Source organism: Myxocyprinus asiaticus, chromosome 12 (assembly GCF_019703515.2).
Source record: "Myxocyprinus asiaticus isolate MX2 ecotype Aquarium Trade chromosome 12, UBuf_Myxa_2, whole genome shotgun sequence".
Classification (NCBI taxonomy): domain Eukaryota; kingdom Metazoa; phylum Chordata; class Actinopteri; order Cypriniformes; family Catostomidae; genus Myxocyprinus; species Myxocyprinus asiaticus.
This window is the reverse complement of record NC_059355.1, coordinates 44,444-70,919: the sequence shown is the minus strand read 5'-3', so window position 1 is coordinate 70,919 and position 26,476 is coordinate 44,444. Positions and strand designations below refer to the sequence as shown.

The window sequence follows — 26,476 nt, the reverse complement described above, 5'->3', positions numbered from 1 at the left end:
TGCAGAACACAAATGAAGATTTTTAGAAGAATATTTCAGCTCTGTAAGTCCATACAATGCAAATGAATGGTGATCAGAATTCAGAAGGTCCAAATATCACATAAAGGAAACATAAAAGTAATCCATACAACTCCAATGGTTTAATCCATTTCTACAGAAGTGATATGATAGGTGTGGGTGAGAAACAGATCAAGATATATGTTCTTTTTTATTATCAATCTCCATCTTTGACCAGCCCGACCAGAAGGTGAAGAGATATACACGAAGAATGAGAAGTGGAAATGTATAGTAAAAAGGACTTAAATATTGATCTATTTCTCACCCACACCTATCATATTACTTCTGAATACATGGATTAAACCACTGGAGTCTTATGGATTACTTTTATGCTGCCTTTGTGTGATTTTTGGAGCTTCAAAGTTCTGGTCACCATTCACTTGCATTGTATAGACCTACAGAGCTGAAATATTCTTCTAAAAATCTTCATTTGTGTTCTGCAGACGAAACAAAGTCATACACATCTGGGATGGCATGAGGGTGAGTAAATGATGAGAGAATTTTCATTTTTGGGTGAACTATCCCTTTAAGTGCTTGAGTTTAGCCACAGACAGACGGTGTAGATGGATTATTATTATAATACCTGGTTAGGGCAATGTAAAGTTCAGGAAAGCACTTCTTCAGTGCCATTTCTTGCTGGATTAGCTCATATTTTCACGGCACTGCCATCTGTTGTTTTTGAGGAGAGTGCAACTGTGGTGCACGTCAAGTATAAATGTCTCAGGCTGGCGAGAGCTGCGCGTGCAGGACGTGATGCGGTGGCACGCAAAAGTCCTGTATAAACAAGGCTTAAGAACTGCGATGCTGCTGAGGAGACTGGTTTGAATCTGTCCTGTGTCATGTCTTGATGCCATTCTTTCTTTCTCCCTCCGCTTTCCTGTCTCTATCTTCCCTTTGCTATTTAATTAAGGCGTAAAGTTCTTCTGTTGACTTTACCGTCATGCTTTAGGCTAAATTTTAATCATGTGATTAGTCCCCTAGTGTCTGACTGCTGAAGAGTGTCTGTCATAAGGGAAAATACACACCGATCACTCCAAGCTGCAATCTAATGTTCTATGTTCTAAAAGCTTTTCTAACTTTATAGACAACATCCTTACTGCTAAAACATGCCTTAGACATGGTGTCTCCTTGGGAGGACTGGTGTTTGGTTTTGGTTAAACTTAGTCCTTAAATTACTTTACTAGAGTTGTTTTTCTCAGTGAAAGCCTGTTAGCCTAGGACTAGTTTTATTCCTGTAAACCTTGTATTGGTGTATTGCTTTTTTCTGCACTATGTACTGTAGTTAAGGGTATTTGTCTACTGGTTTTTGGTTGTTTACACTCCACTATGACTTCTTCCTTCTCAAAGGCATTTGAGGTTGCTGAGAGTGAGTTGGGAATTCCAGCCTTGCTGGATCCGGAAGACATGGTGTCCATGAGTGTGCCTGACAGATTGAGCATCATTACCTACGTCTCTCAGTATTACAACTTCTTCACCAACAAATCTCACGGTGAGTGTTGAGCACTGCAATCAGAGACACTGACAGTTCACAACCTCTATGTGTGTAATGTATGTAGGCTATTATCTCTTAGGGGTGAACGGTTTAGAGTTTCTGGGGTAAAGTTGCCTTCATTACTTATTTCAGCGTGTCAATATTGTTGAAAAACAGTGAAAAAGCTCACCAGAAAATTGAGGTAATGACAAAATATATTGTGGCTGCATCCTGATTCGCCTACTTATCCTACAGCCTTAAAGTATGTACTTTATGTAATAGGAAAGTATGTACATTTGAGTGTGTAGCAACAGCGTGTGCAAGTATTGGGACATACTATCATTTTGTAGAAATCCTGAGACCACAGACCCCTTTATCGCATAATTACGTGCATCCTGTCACCGTACACAACCTGTCAATTGTTATGTTACAGTTATGACATGCTCTTTTCTCATATCATTTTTACTGTCCTTCACTCATTATCAGTGATGGACAGTAGTTTTGCTACAAATTAAGCTATTAGCTTAACTAAATTTCTCAGTAGCGAGGTGGTAGCTTTGCTAGTTTTTAAATCAAGTAGCTTTTCAGTAGTGAAGCTACATTTTTTATTAGGTAGCAGCGTAGCATTGACAAAAGCTCCACCGCTACATCTTCCATCACACCGATGTTTACTGTCATCAGTTTTGAATCAGAACGAAAGGTGTACTATTCACAAGTGAATCGCTCATTTGAGTCGGTTCTTTACAATGAACTGGTCACATGTGATAGCAAAGCAGTCTGAATCGGTTCTTGATTCTATCTGAATGACTCAGAAAGCTCACGCACGTGCAGCTGAATCATTTGAAGCAGTTTTATAGGTTCAGCAAAGCAAAATCCAATTCTTTTCACATACCCTCTGGAACCTGCGTACGCACCCCCTGAGTTACATGTACCCCCAGTTGGGAATTACTGATCTATTTATAATGTTTTACAATATAGTATCTATAAAGTTAACACTGATGTATAGGCTTATAAATACTGTATGAGCAGTAAGTAATCAACAGTACCTCATTATTAATCAATAGGAGGTAATTAGTGATCACTTGTCATAATTGACCGATAATTCTGTGTTTCATAAAAATGTTAAAGCTTACTATGAACTTATGATTAACGTATATCAACTTAACTATTAAACCACTTCGGAGCACTCATTTTTGTAACCTTAAGCCTAAAGTATTCTTCGGTCAGACGCGAACACTAGGCGTCTGTTGTTTTGTCACATCTCAGTGCGTCGAAAGTTTAACCCTTTACTGACAGCCCACAGTGTCCTGAATTGAGATCAGCTGGTTTAAATTAAATTATGGGTAAAGTGAAGCCACAACACAATGTGTGCACATGAGGATGTGGCGTCGCGTGAGGTTAACAGATATCCCGTGCTCAGACTAAAGGGAACAGTAAACACTGCATAGGGTCCCTGCTAATCGGATTGCAGCTCCTGTTCCTGGAAGGCCCCCTTATCAAACACACCTGAAAAAACTCATCAGCTCAATAGTAGAGGGCACCAAGACCTGAACTGTGTGTGTCAGACCCGGGAGAAATCCAAAATGTGTAGGATAGGGTTTTCCGGGAATAGGTTTGGGAAACTCTGACACATTTATATAAATTACACACCAAATGTGCATTTTTCCCTCTATTATTTTGGGCAAGCACTAAAAGGTATATAAAACAAATATTAGTGAAAGAAGTGAAATTTCATTTCACAAGTGAAATTGTTATCAAACTCTGAAATAAGAGCTTCCAAGGAGTTCTTGATGGCAGTATATTGGACAGCATGTCACAGATGCTGTTGATTAGAGTTGTTTTTTTACCTGGAATATTCATTTTAATGATTACATTTATGTAGAAAAAAATGCAAGACACATGCTACTGAATGACCTGTCTTATTCATGTTTATTCAGCCAACCCCATACGCATGAAAAAACCTGTTGGTCCAGGAACCATTGATGCAGCGTTGAAGAGACCATCCGATGACCGCGTCACTCAGACTGAGGTAAGGGAGACAACATTAAAAAAAAAACAAGTCTTTCAAAATGGATATGATCATTAAAAAAAAACAAAAAAACAATTGTCTGAGTAGCTGTAGACCTTAGTAGCATTCTGCATGTGCATAGATAGGCTCCCAGAATTTACAGTTTAAACCGCATTTTAGGATTTGCTGTTGCAGCATGAATGCAGTGAAATGTATCATTTAGAGCAATCAACTTCTCCCTCTTGCTTTTCTTCTGTATCTTTATTGTCCCTGTCCCTCTTTGACATGAAATGTTCTTTGCCAGTAAAATAGGTAGGTAAGCATCAGATCCACTGAGTTAATTTATCAACATTTTACCTTTTGACCCAAGCTTCAGTTACTGTGTTTTCAAAGTAAAACTAACTCTGCTTTACATCATTTTGCTTTCTGAAAGAAATCTATAGTAGTGTTCTAATGCCAGGTCTAGCGGTGCTCTGATACCAAGTCTAAAGAGGTTTGACCACCCAAAAATGTAAATTGACATAATTTACTCACCCTCTTGTTGTTGTTGTTGTCCATGGAACACAAGTGGAGTAATTTAGAAGTATTTTGCTCTTTTCCCAAAGCTCAACAATAAGGATGGGCTGTGCAAGAGACTTTCGGGCCAGTTGATGGAACTGTCACTTGTCCTATTGGACCAGTGTATAATCACTAAATTGTACATTCGCTGATTTTCTAAATGTGTTTTAATGCCTTACAAACCTAAACATTTGGATTTCTGTGATTTATTGTCATTTTTATTGTGGGTTATGCTGATTTAAATTTATCACCAAGATAATATTATATAGCTGACTACTACAGATGAGGTTTTGTCGAAACAGTGAAAACATTTTTGCAAGGATTGAAAATAACAAACCTGTAGTGTCAGTAAGGTTTGCATTGTATGTCATCAGTTTCCAAGGAGGACTTGAAGGCAGCATATAAGACAGTATATCACAGATGCTGTTGATTAGAGTTGTATTTTACCTGGAATGTCCCTTAAATTATTAAATTAATGTAGAATAAAATGCTGGACACATGCTACTAGTTACCACCAAAAAAAAAAAATTTTTTATTTCTGGCACAAATACATACCAAAACACATTGCTAAAAGTAACATCATAATTCATTTTTTTTTTTTTTTTGTGGTGGGGACAGGTAGGGCAAATAGTAATCTGAACTACTGGGCCAACATTGAAAACAAATCCTTGTCGTTTAGCCTTGTCCCTCTCTCTTTTATCTTTCTGTTAAAACATTTACTACATTTCACTTTGTGTGCATCCGCTTTTCCACTTTTTTCCCCTCCACTTTTTATTGTAATTCTACTGCGTGCATTCATTTTTACCTCTGAGATATTGGCCCATCATGAGTACTAGCAGTATGGTACATCTGGTATCTACGTAATTGGCCCTGAATATTTTATTCATTCAAACGTACAGAATGTAACAAATATGCCTAATTCTCCCAGAAGCTAACATTTTCTTTTTGATTTCACCTGTCTCCCTCCTTCATCTGCCTGTTTTTACACGTCCTGGTTCCTGGTCCTCCTATGTAGTTGGGTGCAGATAGCCAATCAAAACGCTGCACTCTGAGCAGCACCTGCTCAGTCTGTGGAAAGCATGTTCACCTGGTTCAGAGGTGCCTCGTTGACAGCCGACTTTACCATCGGAACTGCTTCAGGTGACTGTCAGAATGCATGACATAGTATCTGACATAATAGCAAAGTTGTTTCCTTTTATCTGTCTCTTGACATAATGCTTCCCTGGATGATGTTGGGAATTTGCAGGTTTGAAACGAGAAACCACTTTAAGAGTTTCTGTGGGATCGCTTACTATTATTGCTCATAGTCCATAATAATTAGTCCAAAATAACTTGAATCACTATTCCCTCTGCACTGTTTTGGTGTCTGCTTTAATTTCAGATGTAGAGAATGTAGTAGCACTTTACTTCCTGGCTCCTACAAGTTTACAGAGGATGCAGACTCATTAGTTTGCACACATCACTTCACAAAGTCTGCTTCCACCAATCAGAATGGTAGTCCGGAAATGAGAAGGCAACTGGTTCATAAAATCTCAAAAAGCCCCGAAGATCTACGCAATAGGAGTCAAGATTCTAAAGCATTACTCAGTGATGGTCAGTTCACTCCAGAGGGAGAGGAAGAGGAAATAACTGAAAAAAAAGTAACATATAGAGAAACACAGCCAGGTAGCGTCTTAGAGGACAAGACACAGCCTCGTTCCTCCAGTCCACCAAATCCTTTTTATGAATCTGAAGATGAGGATCAACACACAAAGCAGGAAGATGGCGACAAGCCAGAGGCTGATGTAGCCAATTGTGACATTGCCTCAACCCCAGTTAAGAGTACAGCAGCAGAGAGTCGACAGGTACCAGCGCCTAGGCAGGTGTTTAAACCCACCCCTGTCCCTAGGTCACGCCCACCCAGACCCTCTGAAAGCCCTACAGCCAATGGTGAGCAGTAATACTGATCTGGTCTGCATTCATATGTCTAACATTAAACATGAGAAGTTTTTTTTCTTTTGTTTTTAATTGCATTTCTTACGTTGTTCTCAACTGTCTATTTATTGTGGTTTTAGGAGATCCTGACACTCATAGTCGAGTTCCTGTGCCAAGAGAACGATTGCACTCACCTGCTGGGTAAAATCACTTTTGCTCATTTTTAAGCTTTGTACATTTTCAAGGTTTTTTTTTTGTGTGTGTGATTTATTCTCGGTGTATTGTAATGTATTCCTTTTCCAGATCTAGCAAAGTCAGTGACACTCTTAAACCAAAAGACCCACCCTGGTTGGTTCTTGTCCAACCAGAACCCAAAAAGAAAGCAGCACCTCCCCCACCCTCAGTTATAGCCACACCTCCCTACTCTGGCTCAGCTCCTCCTCTAGAAGAGCAGAAATCCAGACCAGCCACACCTCCTAATCCCTTTGATGATAATAATGAGGAGGAGGGGCCAGAAATGGGTTCCAAAGATTCCCCAGGTCCTGTGGTTGCTTGTCATCCTTGGTATGGGATCACTGAGGCTGCTGAAGTCACAGGTGCGGACACCAGCAGAAAAAGTCCTGGCCCCGAGAGTCCAATCAGTGTCCAAAAAAAGAAGCGGCCAGCACCCAGAGCTCCAAAGTCTTCTCCATCAGGTTAGAGACTTACAGTCTTAGACGTCATATGTTTACTTATTATAACTCAGACCATTGAAGGATTTGGAAAGAGTGAATTTGTACCAAGGTCTAATAATCTAACCCAAATGAGGAAGCAGACACTGCTGCAAAAGAGGCCTTATCAGCGGATTTCAAAAAGTGTCCAATACCTCCCACTGACCTAAAACCCATAATAAATTCATATATTAAAAACAAATGGCAAACTGAGTGGGATCAATGCACCATGAACAAACTCCATGAAATCAGCCCTATTGTTGGCAAAATAAGTTCCTCTCTGTTTTCAAATCGCTGGGACCAGTCTACACCCGCTGTCGAAAAGGTCACTCCAGGATGACACAAGTTTTTAATATTGGGAGAAGATTCACCAACATGTATCTTCTGCCAGAATCCATTATCCCTGAAACATGTTTTATTAGACTGTACTGGTCTTAACCCCGTGAGAAACCTTTTCTATTCAGTCAGCACTCTGGAAGACATTTTTTACAAAGTCAAACCGAATGCAATTTTAGAGTTTTAAGGAAAAATAGATTTTAAAAATCTTTTATAGAATTCCTTACACATTTCTCGCCATGGAAATAGCCATAGAAGCTGGCGTGGCGTTAAAAACAAACAAACAGACAAACAAACTAATAATCTAAACCAAACACATAGTTGTGTGATTGGATGTCTGGTGTGTTTATCCAGATGTTGGGTAGTTAACATCTGTTCTTTCTCTTTTTTGTCTTTTTTTCTGGGCTGTTTCTTTCCTGTTATTCCTCAGCACTTCCTTCATCTCAGTCTTCCTCTCCTGCTCCATCTCTAGCTCTGAGCACAGAAAGCCTCTCTTCCTCAGACAACAGTGTAGTCTTCCAGCAGCTTACTGCTAACGAACAGGAGCACTTGTTTACAAAGAGTGTGTCTGAACCCTCAATCAACATTGCTGATACTGCTTCCTCCCCAAAAACTGAGCTCCAGCCTCGCCATTCTCCGAACCTGTTCCCTCCACCACTACCTACCAATACCAGCTCAGCACCAGCCACCCCACAGACCAATCGCAGTATGAGATCGGCCCCACCCCGCCCCTCTGCAGGGCGAAATCCATCACCCTCTTTACAGACGCCCAGCATTCCAGGCAAGGTTAGTATTACTGTCAAGATGTAGTTTATTTCATATCCAGCTGTAATTCTGTCTTGTCCTCAAAAATCAAGCGAGCAGCTATTATCAGGATCCATGCAGTTTCAAAAAGTGAAGAAAATTATTACAATTGCCAAATTTGAAAGAGCTGATCTGTCAGGGGCAAAGTAATTTAATTAGCAAGTACTCTTGTTACTTTGTACGTATGGGGTTTGCAGACTTACAAGTATTTCTCATCTTGTAATTATTCAGAGTTAGGGTCATTTTGATTTGCTGTTAACAACAGAAATTGATTAAATGTGGCACGTGTCCTCAGAGTGTCCTGTTGTCCATGTGCACCAAGTTTTGTGAAATTCGGGCATTGTATTAAAAAGATACAGTTCAATTAACGCTTCCATAGTTCAGGAGTTACAGTCCAAAATGTGTGAATTATTTGTTCACTGTTAGAGCAGATTGAGGGGAGTCCATGCGTCTGTGTTGCCAGAGTGCTGCCATCCCACCAAGTTTCATGTCCCTTGGCCTTATTGTTTGGTCTACACGATCAGTTTTAGGGCCAAAAAATAAATATTAAAACTAATCCACATTAATCCACATTACATTAGTGTTTCAGCGCTTCGTGCTTGAGCCCCTAATAATAAAAAAAATCAGTACAAATACAAAAGGGTTCCAGCAGCTTCGGTTCTTGGATCCCTAAATACTGACAGATGAAGAGGATGAAACTAATATACTGTAAATATAAACAGTTTTCACATCTCTGACAGTCCAGGAGCTTTCTCCCTTTCTTTGTTTTATAATTAAATTGTTACAATTTTCAATGTTCAGCGCACTTGTAAAGAGAATCCATTCAATCGGAAGTCCGGCCCTTCTGTCAGCTCTCCTGTGTCAAGACCCCCAAAAGGGCCCCGTCCTGCACGACCCCCTGCTCCTGGTCACGGATTTCCTCTCATTAAACGCAAGGTGAGACACAGAGATATCGGTCTGTTTTTTGCTGATTAGTTACATAAAGAAAAAGTAAAGAGATGGTGAATAGCAATATTATGAATAGTAGTATTAATGTTTTATTACATTTATTAATTTATAGTTTGTACAATATTTGTACAAGCTCTGAATCGAAGACATTGACCATATTTACATGCACTTAAGAGAATGGTTTATTCCAGGGTTTTTGCAGAAAGCGGCGTTCTGAAACATCATGTAAACAAGAACGCTGATTTCCTTGCGCTGTTTAAGGGATTAAGAGAAAGCGGTTTAACACAACTAGATTTCTCTCAGAGAACGCGGGTTAATGTGCTCATGTAAACACAAGCGGCATTCTGATGGGTGTTTGAAGAGTGCGCATGTGCGTGGAACAGACCGGATAACAAACGTCATAGGATGGAGCCCAACAACATTTCAGCACAGTGAAATTCAACATTTCTGGGAGTACAGTGGGAAAATCACATACCCTATAAACTATCTATTTATACACACCATGTAAAATACTGACTGTCCCTTAAATTCCTGTATATGTGGTAGTAAATTGGGGGAATTTACTGACCGAGCCGCATGTATATGGGAGTAAAGAGTACACCGCTTTCTCTGCATGTAAGTGGGATTCTGGGAACGCTGTTCTCGCAATAACCCGCTTTCTGGTGTCCATGTAAACATAGTGACTGTTCCTAGAAACCAGACCAGTTTTATCATCAGGGGTTTGTCTGTCAACACTTATATAAAATTGAGAGCGATATGGTTATAATTACTCACCCCGAGATCTTATCTGATAGGTCCAGTCAGACCAGTATATCCCAGTAGAAGACATCCATATTGAGATGAGTGATCTAGAGAAACGGTTGAATGAACTTGAGCAGAGAGGGGTGGATCTGGAGAAGAGCTTACGTGACTGTTCAAATGGTAAGAGAATCACATGCTCCAGCTGCACTGAAGAGATAATAAATTCGGGATAAACATTTGTAAGGGTTAGAGGTTTAACTTGGGGATTCATTATATATATATACAGGTGCATCTCAATAAATTAGAATGTCGTGGAAAAGTTCATTTATTTCAGTAATTCAACTCAAATTGTGAAACTCGTGTATTAAATAAATTCAATGCACACAGACTGAAGTAGTTTAAGTCTTTGGTTCTTTTAATTGTGATGATTTTGGCTCACATTTAACAAAAACCCACCAATTCACTATCTCAAAAAATTAGAATATGGTGACATGCCAATCAGCTAATCAACTCAAAACACCTGCAAAGGTTTCCTGAGCCTTCAAAATGGTCTCTCAGTTTGGTTCACTAGGCTACACAATCATGGGGAAGACTGCTGATCTGACAGTTGTCCAGAAGACAATCAATGACACCCTTCACAAGGAGGGTAAGCCACAAACATTCATTGCCAAAGAAGCTGGCTGTTCACAGAGTGCTGTATCCAAGCATGTTAACAGAAAGTTGAGTGGAAGGAAAAAGTGTGGAAGAAAAAGATGCACAACCAACCGAGAGAACCGCAGCCTTATGAGGATTGTCGAGCAAAATCGATTCAAGAATTTGGGTGAACTTCACAAGGAATGGACTGAGGCTGGGGTCAAGGCATCAAGAGCCACCACACACAGACGTGTCAAGGAATTTGGCTACAGTTGTCGTATTCCTCTTGTTAAGCCACTCCTGAACCACAGACAACATCAGAGGCGTCTTACCTGGGCTAAGGAGAAGAAGAACTGGACTGTTGCCCAGTGGTCCAAAGTCCTCTTTTCAGATGAGAGCAAGTTTTGTATTTCATTTGGAAACCAAGGTCCTAGAGTCTGGAGGAAGGGTGGAGAAGCTCATAGCCCAAGTTGCTTGAAGTCCAGTGTTAAGTTTCCACAGTCTGTGATGATTTGGGGTGCAATGTCATCTGCTGGTGTTGGTCCATTGTGTTTTTTGAAAACCAAAGTCACTGCACCCGTTTACCAAGAAATTTTGGAGCACTTCATGCTTCCTTCTGCTGACCAGCTTTTTAAAGATGCTGATTTCATTTTCCAGCAGGATTTGGCACCTGCCCACACTGCCAAAAGCACCAAAAGTTGGTTAAATGACCATGGTGTTGGTGTGCTTGACTGGCCAGCAAACTCACCAGACCTGAACCCCATAGAGAATCTATGGGGTATTGTCAAGAGGAAAATGAGAAAAAAGAGACCAAAAAATGCAGATGAGCTGAAGGCCACTGTCAAAGAAACCTGGGCTTCCATACCACCTCAGCAGTGCCACAAACTGATCACCTTCATGCCACGCCGAATTGAGGCAGTAATTAAAGCAAAAGGTGCCCCTACTAAGTATTGAGTACATATACAGTAAATGAACATACTTTCCAGAAGGCCAACAATTCACTGAAAATGTTTTTTTTATTGGTCTTATGATATATTCTAATTTTTTGAGATAGTGAATTGGTGGGTTTTTGTTAAATGTGAGCAAAATCATCACAATTAAAAGAACCAAAGACTTAAACTACTTCAGTCTGTGTGCATTGAATTTATTTAATACACGAGTTTCACAATTTGAGTTGAATTACTGAAATAAATGAACTTTTCCACGACATTCTAATTTATTGAGATGCACCTGTATATATATATATATATATATATATATATATATATATATATATATATACTGTATGTACTGAAAGTGATAAAAGATGTTTTTAGGCCAATGGTGAACTTTCACTTTAATTTTTTCCCCTGACACCTTGTTGTAGCCAGATGCAATACAGTACAATTCCAAAACAAGCTATTTGAGTGTCCACAATGAATGCTAGAATGCTGTGAGATGCAGCACAATAACATCCTGTCTACACCGTATGTGTCCAGTGACACTACGCAATGCGCCACAGCGGATTAAGGCTGTCTACACTGGACATGAAATGAATATTCTACATGATGTGGACTTTCAACTGTAATCTCTAGTAGATTTCAGCTATGGTTAAATGGGTGAATAACCTGTATCCTAATTTTTCAATGGAAATCCACTGGTATAAACATTAACTTATTATGTAATTATTATTATAATGTATTGTTGCTAATACTGCATATACAGTACATGTTGTTTTAATCAAAAAAGAATTTAACCCTAAAACTGTCAGGATGTTGGTTGTCTGTGTTTTTTTTGTTTGTCTGTTTTTCCCCCTGCGTGTTTTGTTTTGGTCTGATCCTGTGGCGTGGCGGCTCATTCCGTTGATTACTTCACACCTGCATCCCGTCTTCCCATCACCAGCCTGTCTATTTAAACCCGGAGTTTTCAGCCATTCGTCACCACATTTTTCAGTCTAGTTCTCTGGTCCGTCACTCATCCCGTCAACCCATGCACTACCACCACCTTTTCAGTTTCCCTATGCTCCGCTCCCCATCAAGCCTGCCACGCCAAACCTTCAGCCCGCCGCTCCGCTCTGCCAGTTACCTCCCTATTGTTGTAAATAAACTGTTTTCTCACTCTCTCTCTGTGTTCTGCTTTTGGGTCCAGCCCTTCATTTGGCATAACAGAATAATCTGGCCAATATGGACCTGTCAGACACAGAAACACTCTATCTGGGAAAGGAGTACTTCTGGGACAGCACGAAAAACAGTTACGGGATCTCGTGGACAGAACCAAGCCTTGACTGGTCAGATCTCTCAAATCTGGGAAAAACAAAATTATATTTCTGTTCTGCTCGCTCGGTGCAGAGCCCATGCCCACAGCGCCCCTGTCACCTCCTTCTCGGAACATTCATCCTTTACGTGAGGCTCATGTCCCTGATCCTGAACCATACTCCGGGGATTTAGGAAAACGTAAGCCCTTCAGAATTCAGAAGGGGCTATTACTTGGGAGATCGAGTCAGTGGTCAGAGAAGCTCAATGCACCCAATCCGATCCTGGTAATGGTCCTCCGGGATGTTTATTTGTTCCTGATGCTGTTCGTTCCAGAGTTTTCCAGTGGGGTCATGCCTCCCCGTTTACCTGTCACCCAGGTGCCAGTTGCACCCTAAACTTTCTTAAGAGACACTTCTGGTGGCCTACCATGGACACGGATACTCCTTCGTCGCTGCCTGTTCCGTATGTGCTCGTGGGAAGGCTTTGCATCGTCCTCCGGCTGGTCTGCTTCACCCATTGCCTATTCCCAGTCGCCCCTGGTCACACATCGCCCTCAACTTCATTACAGGATTGCCCCCCTCACAAGGTAAAACCACCATCCTTACCATTGTTGGCGCTTCTCCGAGGCAGCACATTTCGTGGCTTCCCCAAACTCCCGACAGCTTGTGAGACTGCTGATCTGCTGGTATCACATATCTTGTGCCTCCATGGCATCCCTTTGGACATTGTCTCCGATCGTGGACCGCAGTTCATCTCCCAGGTCTGGAGAGCCTTCTGCTGGGCTCTTAGAGCGTCGGTGAGTTTATCTTCTGGCTTCCATCCTCAATCCAATGGGCAAGCGGAGAGAATCAACCAGGAGATAGAGGCAGCATTACGATGTGTAACAACCCGTAATCCCTTGTCCTGGAATACCCAACTTGCTTGGATTGAGTACGCTCATAACTCCCTTCTCAGCTCAGCCACAAGCATGTCTCCATTCGAATGTTCCTTGGGATACCAGCCTCCATTGTTTCCAGCCCAGGAGAACGACATTGCTGTTCCATCTGTCCACCTCTGTCGCTGCCGTAAGGTTTGGAGAGATGTCCATTCTGCCCTCCTCTGTTCGGCTGACAGCAACCGTTGCCTTGCCGACTGCCGTCGGATTCCTGCACCCAATTACAGGCCAGGTCACAAGGTTTGGTTATCTTCTAGGAGCATTCCATTAAGAACGGAGTCTAGGAAACCTTGGTCTATTCGTTATTGATAAGATCATCAACCCCTCTGCCGTTAAACTCAAGCTACCAATCCACCCCACATTCCATGTCTCCCAGTTAAAACCGGTCCATGTCAGCCCACTATATGGCACATATACAACCTACATATGCATTCAAGGGGTAGTGATGCAAATTCTATTATAATTTTAAAAATATTAAACTAAATGTAAAAAAAGTCTGTTTAAATGTTCAAAGACACCTAAATTGAGGAATACCTGGAGTGGTAGATCAAAAGACAACATCATGTAAAAAATATAATCAAAAAGTAGACGACCAATTTTTGATCCACATATGCTTTCTAGGATTAAAGTAGTAGAGCAGAGACCGAAACATCAAGCTGGCTTTGATGTAAAAGTCAGAAGTTATTTAAATATTTAAAAAAAACAATAATAATGGCAAAAGAAATTCACACATATTCAAAGAAACATGTGGTAAGTAAAACATTTTATTTTAAACTCACATGAGCAATACAACAGCATTTTCCTACTGACGGTGCAGTGTGGCACTCTGCAATGGACACATCCAGTGTAGACAGCATTATCGATTATAATGGGAATGATTTGCTTTTGATGTGACGCTCCAATCGCGTCCGGTGTAGACCAAGTATAACAGCCAATCAGATAATACTGGATGTTTAATATAGAGTTATGTGTAGCAGGATTTTGGACAAATGGGATTAATTTGTAGGTTATGCTACCCGCTTTGATGCCACAGAAATATAAACCAAGCACTCAACAAAGTGTCCTGCTGCGTGTTGTGTCTGTTTTAGGACAACAACTTAGATTTCCTTGGATAACATCGCTGTTATTGATTGTTGTTTGTCTTGTATTTTTTAATTAGGACACTGTGTTACAGGTGTTGATCCTGCTCTTATCTTATAAACAGTAACTGCATTCAGCAGATTTATCTCAAGGTTTCTTTTTTCTGTAGCTCAAAAAAAGGAGCAGTTCTCATTTATAGAAGATAATTGAATTTTCATGCATGCCAATTACATTTATACTCAGAGCTTGCATTTCCTGTGGTTGTACAGTGGTTATAGACTCAGGGTATAGACTCCAGTTATACGACCCCAATTCAGAAGTTGGGACAGTATGCAGAATGCCAATAAAAACAAAAAGGAGTGATTTGCAAATGTACTTTGACTTATAGTCAAACAAAAACAGGATAAAGACAAGGTACATAATGTTTTAACTAATCAACAGCATTGCTTTTTAAAGACAGGTTTTTTCTGAAATCGATGCCAGCACATTCCAAAAAAGAAGAGACAGTGGCAGTTTAGGACTAATAACAATCTGACGAGTTGAAATGACAAGGTGATTTGAAACAGGTGAGGCAATAGTGTTATAGTAGTCATCCTGAATTAACTGAGGAAATACACATAGATGCATTGTCCTTTGATTTTGGCTGATGAAGGCTTTTGTTAGTGGTTAATTCATTTTCTGTGTAGTTTAAGAGAGTGTTGTCCCTCCTTTTACCAAGTTGATATAGGGATCATTCAGTGAGGAGCATCACAGTCCAGCTGGAAGCTTATGGCAGGTAATTTTGGTGAACTCTATCCTGAGCCCATGCTTCAGACAGTGACTCATGAACAATCCCATGTCTTTGAGTTTGCATCAATTCATCCTCTGTGAAGTCTGTCTTTGTAGACTGAAGTGAAGTCTGGCTGGCACATACTGCAGTTGGTCATTATCACTCAGTGACACCATGGGAATCGGACATCAGGCAGGACCGGAGATAGATCTGGCAGGCTCTGGTAACCTCGGGATATAATCAAGCTAATGCCTATCCACCAATGCCAACTTAATTCTCAAGCCTATCCAAGAGAATGTCATAATCTATGGTGTTGAAGGCAGTACTAAGATCTAAAAGCACTAGAAGAGAAATGCAGCTGCGATCAGATGATAAGAGCAAGTCATTTGTAACTCTGATAAGTGCAGTCTCTGTAGTATGATGAGGCCTAAATCCTGATTGAAATTCTTCATATATACAATTTCTCTGTAAAAATGAACAGATGGGTGGACACTACCTTTTCTGGTATTTAAAAAAACAAACCTCCAAAAAAGCCTAGTCCTTCAAGAGCAATGATGGGTTGAGGCTCGCCAATTTGCCAACAGATGCATCAGCAAAAAATCCAGCGCTTTGAGAACAATGTTCCCCAGAGACAAATTGGAAGGATTTGGGGCATTTCACCCTTTACAGAGCACAATATGGTTAAAAGATTCAAGGAATATGGTCAAATCTCGGTGTATAAAGGGCAAGGCCGGAAACCAATTCTGAATGTGTGTGATCTCTGATCCCTCAGACATCACTGTCTTAAAAACCGTCATGCGTCTATAATGGAGATCATAACATCGGTTGTGGAGTACGTCAGTAAACGTTTGTCAGTCAACACCAATCGCCGCTGCATTCAGAGATGCAAGTTAAGACTTTATGTAAAGGAGAAGCCATACATAAACACTGTCCAAAAGCGCTGCCCACTTCTCTGGGCTCAGTCTCATCTGAGATAGAATGTAGAACAGTGGAATCATGTTTTTGTGGTCCGAGTCCACATTTCAAGTAGTTTTTGAAAAACAAAGCCATCGTGTTATCCGTGCCAAAGAGGAAAATGGCCACCCAAGCTGTTATCAGCGTCAGGTCCAAAAGCCAGTGTCTGTATGGCCCAGTGGTGTGTCAGTGCCCATGGCATGTGTAACTTGCACATCTGTCAGGGCACTATTATATGATAACATTTTTGGAGCAACACATGCTGCTATCCAGATGCTGTCTTTTCCAGGGACGTCCCTGCATTGTCCAGCAGAACAACACCACACCATGTCCTGCCCGGATTACAAGTGCATGGCAGCGAAAGTAGAGAGTGCGGGTGCTAGATTGACCTGCCTACAGTCCTGATCTGTCTCCAACTGTGCAGGGTCGTAACCACAATATCCATTGAGGAGGACATGTCCAACCCCATAATCGGGTATGGTCAAATTGTCCCCCCAATAATTGGTATCCTTGTTGCTGTTCTGCTGCAGTTCATTATACACTGATGTCTAATTGTCATTAAGTTGTTTCAGGGATTTCATTATGGTTTAAAAAAGTAACATTTTTAGTGTGCTCCGTGGTCTAACATCGCCCATCAGTGTCGTTTTCAAATCAAAGCAGGCGAGACTCATAGAGGCTAAGCACGAATCTAGTTGAAGCACCATGCAACAGCACAGTCAGCAGTTCAGGTTAAGAGTGTTAGTGACATGTAAGATGTAAGTAAAAGGGATGCTCCAAATTTTCGGCCGAAAGAAGAAAAGGCAGAAATCTTGGCTGAAAATGTTAACAGAAACTGTTACTTTAAAATCCTGCAACAGAAACACTCACAAAAAGCATTGTGTATGTTATACATTAAAGTCCACATCCCCAGAAGTGAAATGATCACTCTCTTGACCATTAGCGCATAAATAAAGAGTGTTTTCCAGTGCTCTGATAATGTGTTATTGTGTCATTATTGTGGTTAATTTCAAGTTTCAAAATGACATGAAATAAATCAGCATAAATAAGCATAAAAGCACCATTAAAGTAGTCCATGTAGCATTATGTTCAAAGTCTGGTAGCCATACAATCGTTTTGTCAATTGCAAAGGATGCATTAAAGGTGCGCTCAGTAATTTTTTCCTCATTAAAAAAGTTTTACTTCTAAAGAAATTAATTGAATTTTGAAACATACTGTATACTGTATAATCATGATGACTCGCATAAAATCGTATCAGTAACCTTATAAGTGCTGTTTTATTCTACATTGTGAGGGTCCCCTCATGCGGGCTGCCATGTTAGGATCACATGACCTGTTGAATATGACTTGCTCAATCTTTGTATCCACCCTGTTAATGGACTCTTTCACTTTGATTAAATTAATTATTGATAACTGAAAACGATTGTGTTTGAGTGATGCTGCATCCATGCCCGTAGGTGTCAGTGTCCAAATCCAAGACAACATGGACAAAAACTTAGTGAGTGCACCTTTAAATAAGGAAATATATAGTCTGCATGCACAGTAAGCTTTGAATGAGCACTGCTTTGTTGTTGACACACACGATCAGCCGCAACATTAAAAGCTCCTGCCTAATATTGTGTAGGTCCCCATCGTGCCACCAAAACAGCGCCAACCCGCATCTCAGAATAGAGATTATACTCTTCTCATCACAATTGTACAGAGCGGTTATCTAATTTATTGTAGACTTTGTCAGTTCAAACCAGTCTGGCCATTCTCTGTTGACCTCTCTCATCAACAAGGCGTTTCCGTCCACAGAACTGTCGCTCACTGGATGTTTTTTGTTTTTGGCACCATTCAGAGTAAATTCTAGAGACTGTTGTGTGTGAAAATCCCAGAAATACTCAAACCAACCCATCTGGCACCAACAATCATCCATACGATTATCTAATCAGCCAATCATGTGGCAGCAGTGCAGTGCATAAAATCATGCAGATACGGGTCAGGAGCTTCAGTTAATGTTCACATCAACCATCAGAATGGGGAAAAAATGTGATCTCAGTGATTTGGAGCGTGGCATGATTGTTGGTGCCAGATGGGCTGATTTGAGTATTTCTGGGATTTTCACACACAACAGTCTCTAGAATTTACTCAGAATGGTGTCAAAAACAAAAAACATCCAGTGAGCATCAGTTCTGCGGACGGAAACACCTTGTTGATGAGCTCAAAGTTCTTCTTGGAATGTCCCGCCAAAATAAAAGCCAGAGGTTTTTAAAGTTGAGAAAATATGACAGAATTTTTATTATTGTACAATATAACTTTACTATTGTTATTATTATTAAATTACAATAATATTTTAACTGAGTAATGTGATTATCCTATCACAACTAAAATTAAGACAAACTTCATTTCACATTCCAGGTTCACACAATGTGTGGAAAACAATGTGCCAGTAGAACTGACTTCATGTTCATTGAAGATTTTCACTGGAATTACTGTTAAATGTGCTGCTGCATTATCCAGTAGAGTAGTTAACAACTAGTTTTCTTAATAGGCTGCACATTTTTTTATGTTATTCGTTTAAGTGTTATCAGAAGAAATGGTGATGTTACACAGTGGTAAACACTCGACTGTCCTAACTTTTTTGGAGCGTGTTGCAATCTTATGATTTGAAATGAGTGTATATTAAAAATAATAATAATAATAATTTATTAACATGGTAAAACATCAAATAATGTGTTGTTGTAGTGCTTTCAATATAGCACAGGGTGAAAAAATATACAAATCACTACTTTTTGTTTAATTGCCATTTTGCATACTGTCCCAACTTTTTTGAAATGCATTTTCTGGTTCGAACAGTATGAATATCAGTATGAATAATCTATGGTATGTTTGCATGTTTATTGCCTGGAGTGAGTGGCTCAGTGTTGTGTCATTTTAGATGATAAAGAGGAACATCTGCTGGTTGACTGGTTCTCTCTGATTCATGAGAAACACTTGTTGGTGCGGAAAGAGGCTGAGCTGGTCTACACGTAAGTGCAGTATTAACGTACGTTTACCTTTGATTAACACTATTAAAATGTGTTGACTGACATACCATAACAAGATGCCAGATTCAGTGTATTAATTTATTCATCGTGTATCACAGGGTTAGGGTTTTGATGTTTTCAGTACCTTTACCAAGAGAGATGAAGGTTAGTTTGGTTAAAGTGTGACAGGAAGAAAACAGTGTCTGATCATTGTCTGATTTATCAGAGCTAAGCAGCAGAACCTGGAGGAGAGGCAGGCCGATGTGGAATATGAGCTAAGATGTTTGCTCAACAAGCCAGGTATGAAACAAACAGACACAACACACACAGAGGGGGATTGTTAAATTGACCTGATTTTTTCTCTTCAAATCACAACTTTCATCCTTCATCCTTCCTTTCTGTCTGTCTCCCTCTCTATTGCTTGTGTCTCTGACAGAGAAAGAATGGACAGCAGATGACAAAGACAGGGAGAAGCAGTTGATGGCAGAGCTTGTCACTATTATTGAGCAGAGAAACCAGATCGTTAACAGCATAGATCAGGACAGACAAAGGTGAGCAAACGTTGCAAAATCTCAGTTGTTTGTCAATTGTTTCTGGAAATTTGAATATTATAGACTAAGTCATTTTATTATTACACAGCTCTCTGGAGATTCGAATAGGTAAATTGCAGCATTCATCATTTAAATATTTTTGTACTGGATAATGACTGCTGGTGTGAGTTTTGGGGTTGGCAAATTGGTTTTCAGTTAGATTTAACAGCAATTTGATTCATTAACTTTTTAAAATGCATTTATATAGTTGTGGCGAGCAGGGCGGGGCCGAGCGGCGTCTGGGCAGAGCGAGGCCGGGAAGATAAGTGGTGAATGAGTTCCAGCTGTGTGCCACACCGGTCTCGTGTTCCAGTGAGGGGCGGTGGGAGTATTTAAGGAGAGGAGATGGCAGCAGACGGGGGAGAGAGAGAAGCATGTCGATGTGGTTGTGTGTGATGTTATGTTGAACATGTCTGCTGAAAAGCAGCACATGCGTTGAATGTTACGGCTGAAAAACCTTATTGTGTGACACTGAAAAGTGTACAATAAATGTCTCCTTTACCATCCGTGTTGTTACACTGATTTGTTTTTTTTTTCTCCCAATCTGGAATGCCCAATTCCCAATGCGCTCTAAGTCCTCGTGGTGGCGTAGTGACTCGCCTCAATCCGGGTGGTGGAGGACGAATCTCAGTTTCCTCTGCGTCTGAGAACGTCAATCCACGCATCTTATCACGTGACTTGTTGAGCGCGTTACTGCGGAGACGTAGCGCGTGTGGAGGCTTCACGCTATTCTCTGCGGCATCCACGCCCAACTCACCACACGCCCCACCGAGAGCGAGAACCACATTATAGCGACCACGAGGAGGTTACCCCATGTGACTCTACCCTCCCTAGCAACCAGGTCAATTTGCCTGGATTCAACCTCGCGACTCCAGGCGTGGTAGTCTGTTACACTGATTCTTAAAATACTTCCCCTAATGTATCTTAGGCAAAAAAAAACAAAAAAAGAGAGAAAAGAAAAGTGACACTACTGGAAAGCCTTGCCTACATTTTCTGAACATGGAGGCACTTTGAATATAACAAATGCAATACAAACAATGTATACATCAGCGATTACAGTTGCGCGGGTTAGTTTTAAAATGCACTTACATATAGCACTAAAATATTCCTGTACAAATTCCTTAGAACTAAATAAAAAATGAAACCTAACTTAAATATAACAAACATATGAATGTAACAATCTAATTACTTTTAGTTACTTTTGGATTGCCTCAAGGCCATATAAGCAAATAAATATAAAAATAATATCAACTAGATCACTTTACACCAACTAAACAATGTTGCCAGTAAAATGTATTTCTTTTAGTCAAAATATTGACGAAGTTACCACACTATGAAAGCATTTTCATTTTTTATAGTGACCATCACAATGATTTGAACTGGCAAATGAATCAATATTTTGAGTATGTTTGGCTCAAAACCAGAGCGGTGTTGTGAGAGAAGTGTCATTTGCAAGTTAGTGAATACATGGAAAATCGCCTTGTTTTGTTAAAAGGGCATTTCTTCCATGTAATGTGTGGCATCTATGTCTACATGCACTAATTTACATCAATCCGATTGCAGATTCTGAATGTACTGTACCTAAACTTACAAATATTCATTGACATGTGCATTACATGTATTCCGAGCAAAACTTCTGCGCATCCAAAGAGCGTCAGTCATTGCGGTCTGAAGCGGAGAAAGGCTGAGAAAGTGAGAATGGTACCAAAAACCGTAATTGCCATTTTTCCTTTGAGATTTCTAAAAAATATGCCAGAAAAGCTTTCTTCTTATGTTACTCACTCTACTCGGTAAACAGAGAATTAGAAGCAGCGTCTAATACCCTGTCTGTTCATATATATTTGCCTCATGCCCATTCCTGCCCATTCCTTCACCAATCTAACCGTAGGCATCTCTGCTTTGGATGGGAGTATGAAGTAAAGACAGTTGGGTGAGAGTTGTCCTTAAAGGAGTTTACAGATGTGGAATGGAAACAAAATGATCAGGACTTTAAGCAACAGCTGCGGATGAGACGTGCAAAAATCACTAAGCAATAATGATGGCGGAACAGAACGTTTAATCATTCAAGAAAAACAAATGTAGGCTTTTTAAAACAGCAAGAGAAGGGATGCTTGCAGTGTTAAATAACTGTCAGAAGAAGAGTTTTACTCTTGTATAATATAACCTTTTATGTCTACAACCTAGATAGGGCCTATTATTATTAATAGGCTATCGATATTTTTGAGGTTTATTCAAAGCTTATAACCGATTGTGTGTAATAGTAATACATTTAACATAAGTTTTGAGGAGGATGTTTTGGCTATTTACTTTGTTCACTTTTCATCATCTCTTGTAAAACATATTCTAACATTTACTTTCCTAATCTGTCACGTATGACCGACTGTCACTATGGCAAAGAAGAAATGATTCATAATTTAGAAATTATGGTCAGGAAGTGAGTGAACAGAATGCCGTAACCGCACCTGCTGCTTAAAGTCCCTATTAAGAGTGACGCATGTCATTAAAGAACGTATGTGCCCTGCAGAATATTCAGTGCGAGCCCCCGTACACTTAGTAATGCGTTTTTTATTGCTTTGTATAAATTGGGTTCCTGCGACAAGCATAGGCACCACTGCTCTGTGCATGAGCACATGGTATTTTAGAATATGATTGAGAAAATAGTTGGATTCAAACATTCACATGGCTGATATTTTTATTTTAAACTGATCATTGTACGTCTACACCACCCCCTTTGATCGGATGGAAATTTTATTCGGATCCACCTCAATCAGATCATTTTTGACTTTTCATGAAGGCTTTTCAATCCGATTGAGCTATCAGTCAGATTATAAACGGATTATTTGGTTACATGTAAACGTGGCCAAAGATGAGATCCCTCACTCCACTTTCATTGAATGTGTCTTTTAATATCCTTTCTGATCTTTACAGTCAGACAAAAAAAGTGGAGAAATATTCATTTTAACAATTTTAACATAGCACGGATGCGCTAAAAAACCGAGAGTTCTCTCTCATTAATAATGAACAGAAACACCTGTGCGAGCCTGTGAGATGCACGCTAGACTCTTAAAGTGACAGTACCATTATAGTATTTGTTATATGAATTAATGTTAACTCAATGTTATTTCTTGTAACTTGTACACATTATTTCAAACATTGACAGCTCAGATTATTATATATATTCATTTTCATCATATAATATTAATTTATAGAACTTTTTTTTTTTTTTTAATAAGTTAAAATGTGATTATAATAATAATGGCAAACAAATTATTAAAAAATTAAATATTTCACATATTTTTCAGGACAGGTTCTGTTCAGTTCTGTTGCTTGTTCTGCACGTGATCAGCCTGAATGTAACCCACTATTTTTTTGTGATCTTATATATGTGTATGAGAAACTCTTATTATTTTAACTTTGAGCATTTAAATTGTGTAGTTAAGAACTTTATTTTGATGAGAAATTATTTTGTGCATTTTGCACAAATATTTTTCAAAAACTAAACACAGTTTTCTTCCATACTTTGTCATTTATGTGTTATACTATCGAACCGAGATTTATATTGAATCGCGAAGCTCATATCGTATTTTGACCCGAATAGTGAGATAAACATCATCCCATCCCTATACTATATACCAAACAAGGACATGCACAGGGGGTTGGTTATAATGGCCTGAGCCGCTGCCCTTTTTCCCAGTAGGGATGAAATGCCCCTCTGGGTGAAATAGATCAGGGGGTTTCCAAACTTTTTTTGTCACCTGAACCCCTTGGACATAAATGATGTACATTTACCCCCTGATATTTTAAGTAATGTTAACATTTCTAAATATAATTAATTTGACATCTTTGCACTTTAGTTTTCTTATTATTGTTATATTTTAATTAACCTTTATTACATCTGTTGTTCTTATAATATTTATACATTTTATTTTATTCACCATTGGCATTTCTATCCCATTACATTCACAGTAGTAAAAAAAAAAAAAAAAAAAAAACAACGGTAAGAAATTAAACATATATTTTTGGGTAATTATTAGCATTCAGCAGCCATGCAAGGAAAAAAGTAGGCAGTCACCTAACAGGCACCTTTGAGACCCATCAGAAGTTAACAATCACCTATTGTTTTTCAGGAGTACAGGGCAAACAATGTCAGGTTAATAAAGCTTGTTTTTAAAACTTGATTGCGTTTCTGATAATGAAAGTAACTGTTACATCATAACTTTGAATGGAGAGTTACGCATAACTAACTTTTGCATTAAAAAGTGCCATTTTCTCATTGTCAATGAGTTGCATGAGAGCTCACACTCACGCTCTCTCACACACACATCAGATTTTAGGAGTGAATGCACTTAGCTGCATAGAGAGCTGTAGGATGCTCCCTTGCTCCCTATTTAGTGAATTACTTGTGTGCTGTCTGGCTGCACTGGTCTCAGAACAGTTTGAAATGCACCTTATTTTCATCCTAACTCCATATAAAGCCTCTGAAAGCAAAAATATCCAGCTTTTGCAGGATTACATTTATTCTCAATATGAAAATGCACAGTAAATATATATGAATGCATTTACTAGTCACGTGACGGAGAATAGTTGAACTTGTCGGCAATGCTGACAAAGGTCGTTGCTGACTTGGAGGATCCTGCTGTAATACGTCGTTCGATCACTGCCATGGAGACTAAATTCACTGAGATGTTTACAAGAGTTGCGGATGTAGAGAAACGGATCGATTATCTGGAGTCATCGGAAAGGGAATTAGCTGCTAATCCGCTAGCGACCAAGGTGGATTTGGAGCACGTCTGGGAGAAGTTGGAGGATATGGAGATTCGTAGTCGGCGGAAAAACGTCTGTATTGTTGGAATTCCTGAGAGAGCAGAGGGTCAGGATATGGTGGAATTCCTGGACAGGCTCCTTCCGAGTCTGCTCGACATTACAGGCCATAAGCTGGAAATCGAGCGAGCTCACAGGGTTCCTGCTCGGCGAGCGACGGAAGGAGACAGGCCCCGATCAATTCTGGCCACATTTCTGAAATCATCCGATAAAGATCTCGTGTTACGTGAGGTGAGGAGTAAAGGAAGGCTTTCATGGAAGAACCACAGCATTTTCTTGCTCCCAGACTTTGCGAATTTGACGAGAGAAACGTGATCGATTCAAGGAATGCAAGAAACTCTTACATCAATGGAAGGTCGCTTTTGCACTGATGTTCCTGGCCAAATTGAGAATAGATGCTGAAGGATGGCAGTAAAATATTCACATGTCCCCAGCAAGCAATGTCCTTCATAAAGTCAATGGAGTAAGGTATTTTGTGGTACTCACTTTGCAGCCTAGTGGACCAACTCACTGAACATTCACTTGACCGTCCGAGGAAACTGAGCACATTTTTTGTTTCTTTTGTGCTGGTTCCGCCTAGCAGTTGGAGTGTTTTGTGGAGTAACACCCATGTTAATGGGTTGGGGCACCCCATAAAAATGTAGGAAGTGTCATTTAGAAGACTGGGTAACTTAGATTTGTTTGTTGGGAAATGGGGCAAATATTTGGAGTTTTTGGAGGGCTCTCGGGGAGGGGCAGTGGAGAGAGAAGTTTTGTTTTAAATCTGTGTGATTATCATAGATATATATTTTAATGTTTTTTTGTGTCTATAATCATTTGTGACCAAGGGATGTTTGTCGAGGGTTAGGGTGGGTTGGGGATTGGGAGGGGTAATAGTGGGGTTAAATGTTGATTCTGTATATATATGTTTTGCTTGTCTTTGTTATTTATACGAATCAATAAAAAATATTAATCAGAAAAGGAATGCATTTACTAATGTTAATGAATAGAATCGTACTGTACAGTGATAAAGTATAACAAAATGTACACTAAAATCTAATTAGTTGACCTTAGGTTTTTCAAGGCAATCGGTTTGCATGCTTTTTTTAAGTAAACATACTTATTTGGCTCAAGTAAACTGAACATAATTTTTTAAGTAATGTTAACTAGTTACAAGTAAGCTTAACTCATCTATGATTAAAGTATCATTGCTTTGATTTAATTATTTAAATTGGGTTATAACATGTCTTATACGGAAAGATATGAGGGATCAGGGAAATTATGACTAGACTCTAAGTTAGCCATATGGCACACTGAACTGCACTCAGTACTTCATAGTGCACATAAATCTGCCCTTTGTAAAATACAATTGAGTAAAGAAGAATCGCTTAAACTAAACAGGCTCCAATTTCACCAGAGGCAACACTTATCACCCTCATGGTGACTTAACAAAAATCTAAATTATCAACCATTGGACTCAAGATGGCGCCGAGTATGGCTGCTGCGTTGCGAGCTCCGACACAACATAGTAGTGCTTTGTTTGTTTTGTTCACAATTCTTATGTTTTTTGTCTTGGATGTTGTCTGCCTTATTGTCTATGACAGACAAACACTTTTGGACATTGGTTCAGCAATTTCACACCGTAAACCAGACTTCAGATTCCTCAATGCCGACCCGCTGTTTACAAACACGCAAGCGGAGCCCTTTGTCTGGGCTGCCCGGCCGCGGAAACGCAAAAGGAAAAGGGGAAACAGAGCCGGCGTTCTCATCAGAGTAAGACGCCGCGCAAATCGACCCCCACTACCCACTATTCTACTGGCAAATGTTCAGTCTCTGGATAACAAGCTCTGCGAGCTGGAAGCGCGGATCTCTTTCCAACGAGAGACGAGGGACTGCTGCATTATCTGCCTTACGGAAACTTGGATGTCTG

General features: G+C 39.8%; 1 protein-coding gene across 7 annotated transcripts in view; it reads left to right on the top strand.

Moving 5' to 3' along the window:
- micall1a (MICAL-like 1a) overlaps positions 1-26,476 on the top strand; it is a 43,758-nt gene that overhangs the window by 12,014 nt on the left and 5,268 nt on the right. The window contains exons 3-14 of one of the 7 annotated variants that reach the window (XR_007898602.1): positions 1,405-1,546; positions 3,466-3,557; positions 5,110-5,234; positions 5,476-6,023; positions 6,149-6,209; positions 6,312-6,703; positions 7,485-7,840; positions 8,660-8,794; positions 9,601-9,727; positions 16,441-16,626; positions 19,069-19,159; positions 19,383-19,431. Coding sequence is in view for 6 of the 7 variants with exons in the window: in XM_051711870.1 (XP_051567830.1) it covers positions 1,405-1,546; positions 3,466-3,557; positions 5,110-5,234; positions 5,476-6,023; positions 6,149-6,209; positions 6,312-6,703; positions 7,485-7,840; positions 8,660-8,794; positions 9,601-9,727; positions 19,069-19,159; positions 19,383-19,456; positions 19,593-19,707 (2,258 nt within the window). In the remaining variant the exon portion in view is untranslated. Of the gene's footprint in view, positions 1-1,404; positions 1,547-3,465; positions 3,558-5,109; positions 5,235-5,475; positions 6,024-6,148; positions 6,210-6,311; positions 6,704-7,484; positions 7,841-8,659; positions 8,795-9,600; positions 9,728-14,884; positions 15,204-16,440; positions 16,627-19,040; positions 19,160-19,382; positions 19,457-19,592; positions 19,708-26,476 lie in introns of those variants that run through there. The other 6 variants (XM_051711870.1, XM_051711872.1, XM_051711873.1 and 3 more) reach the window with 6 other exon arrangements.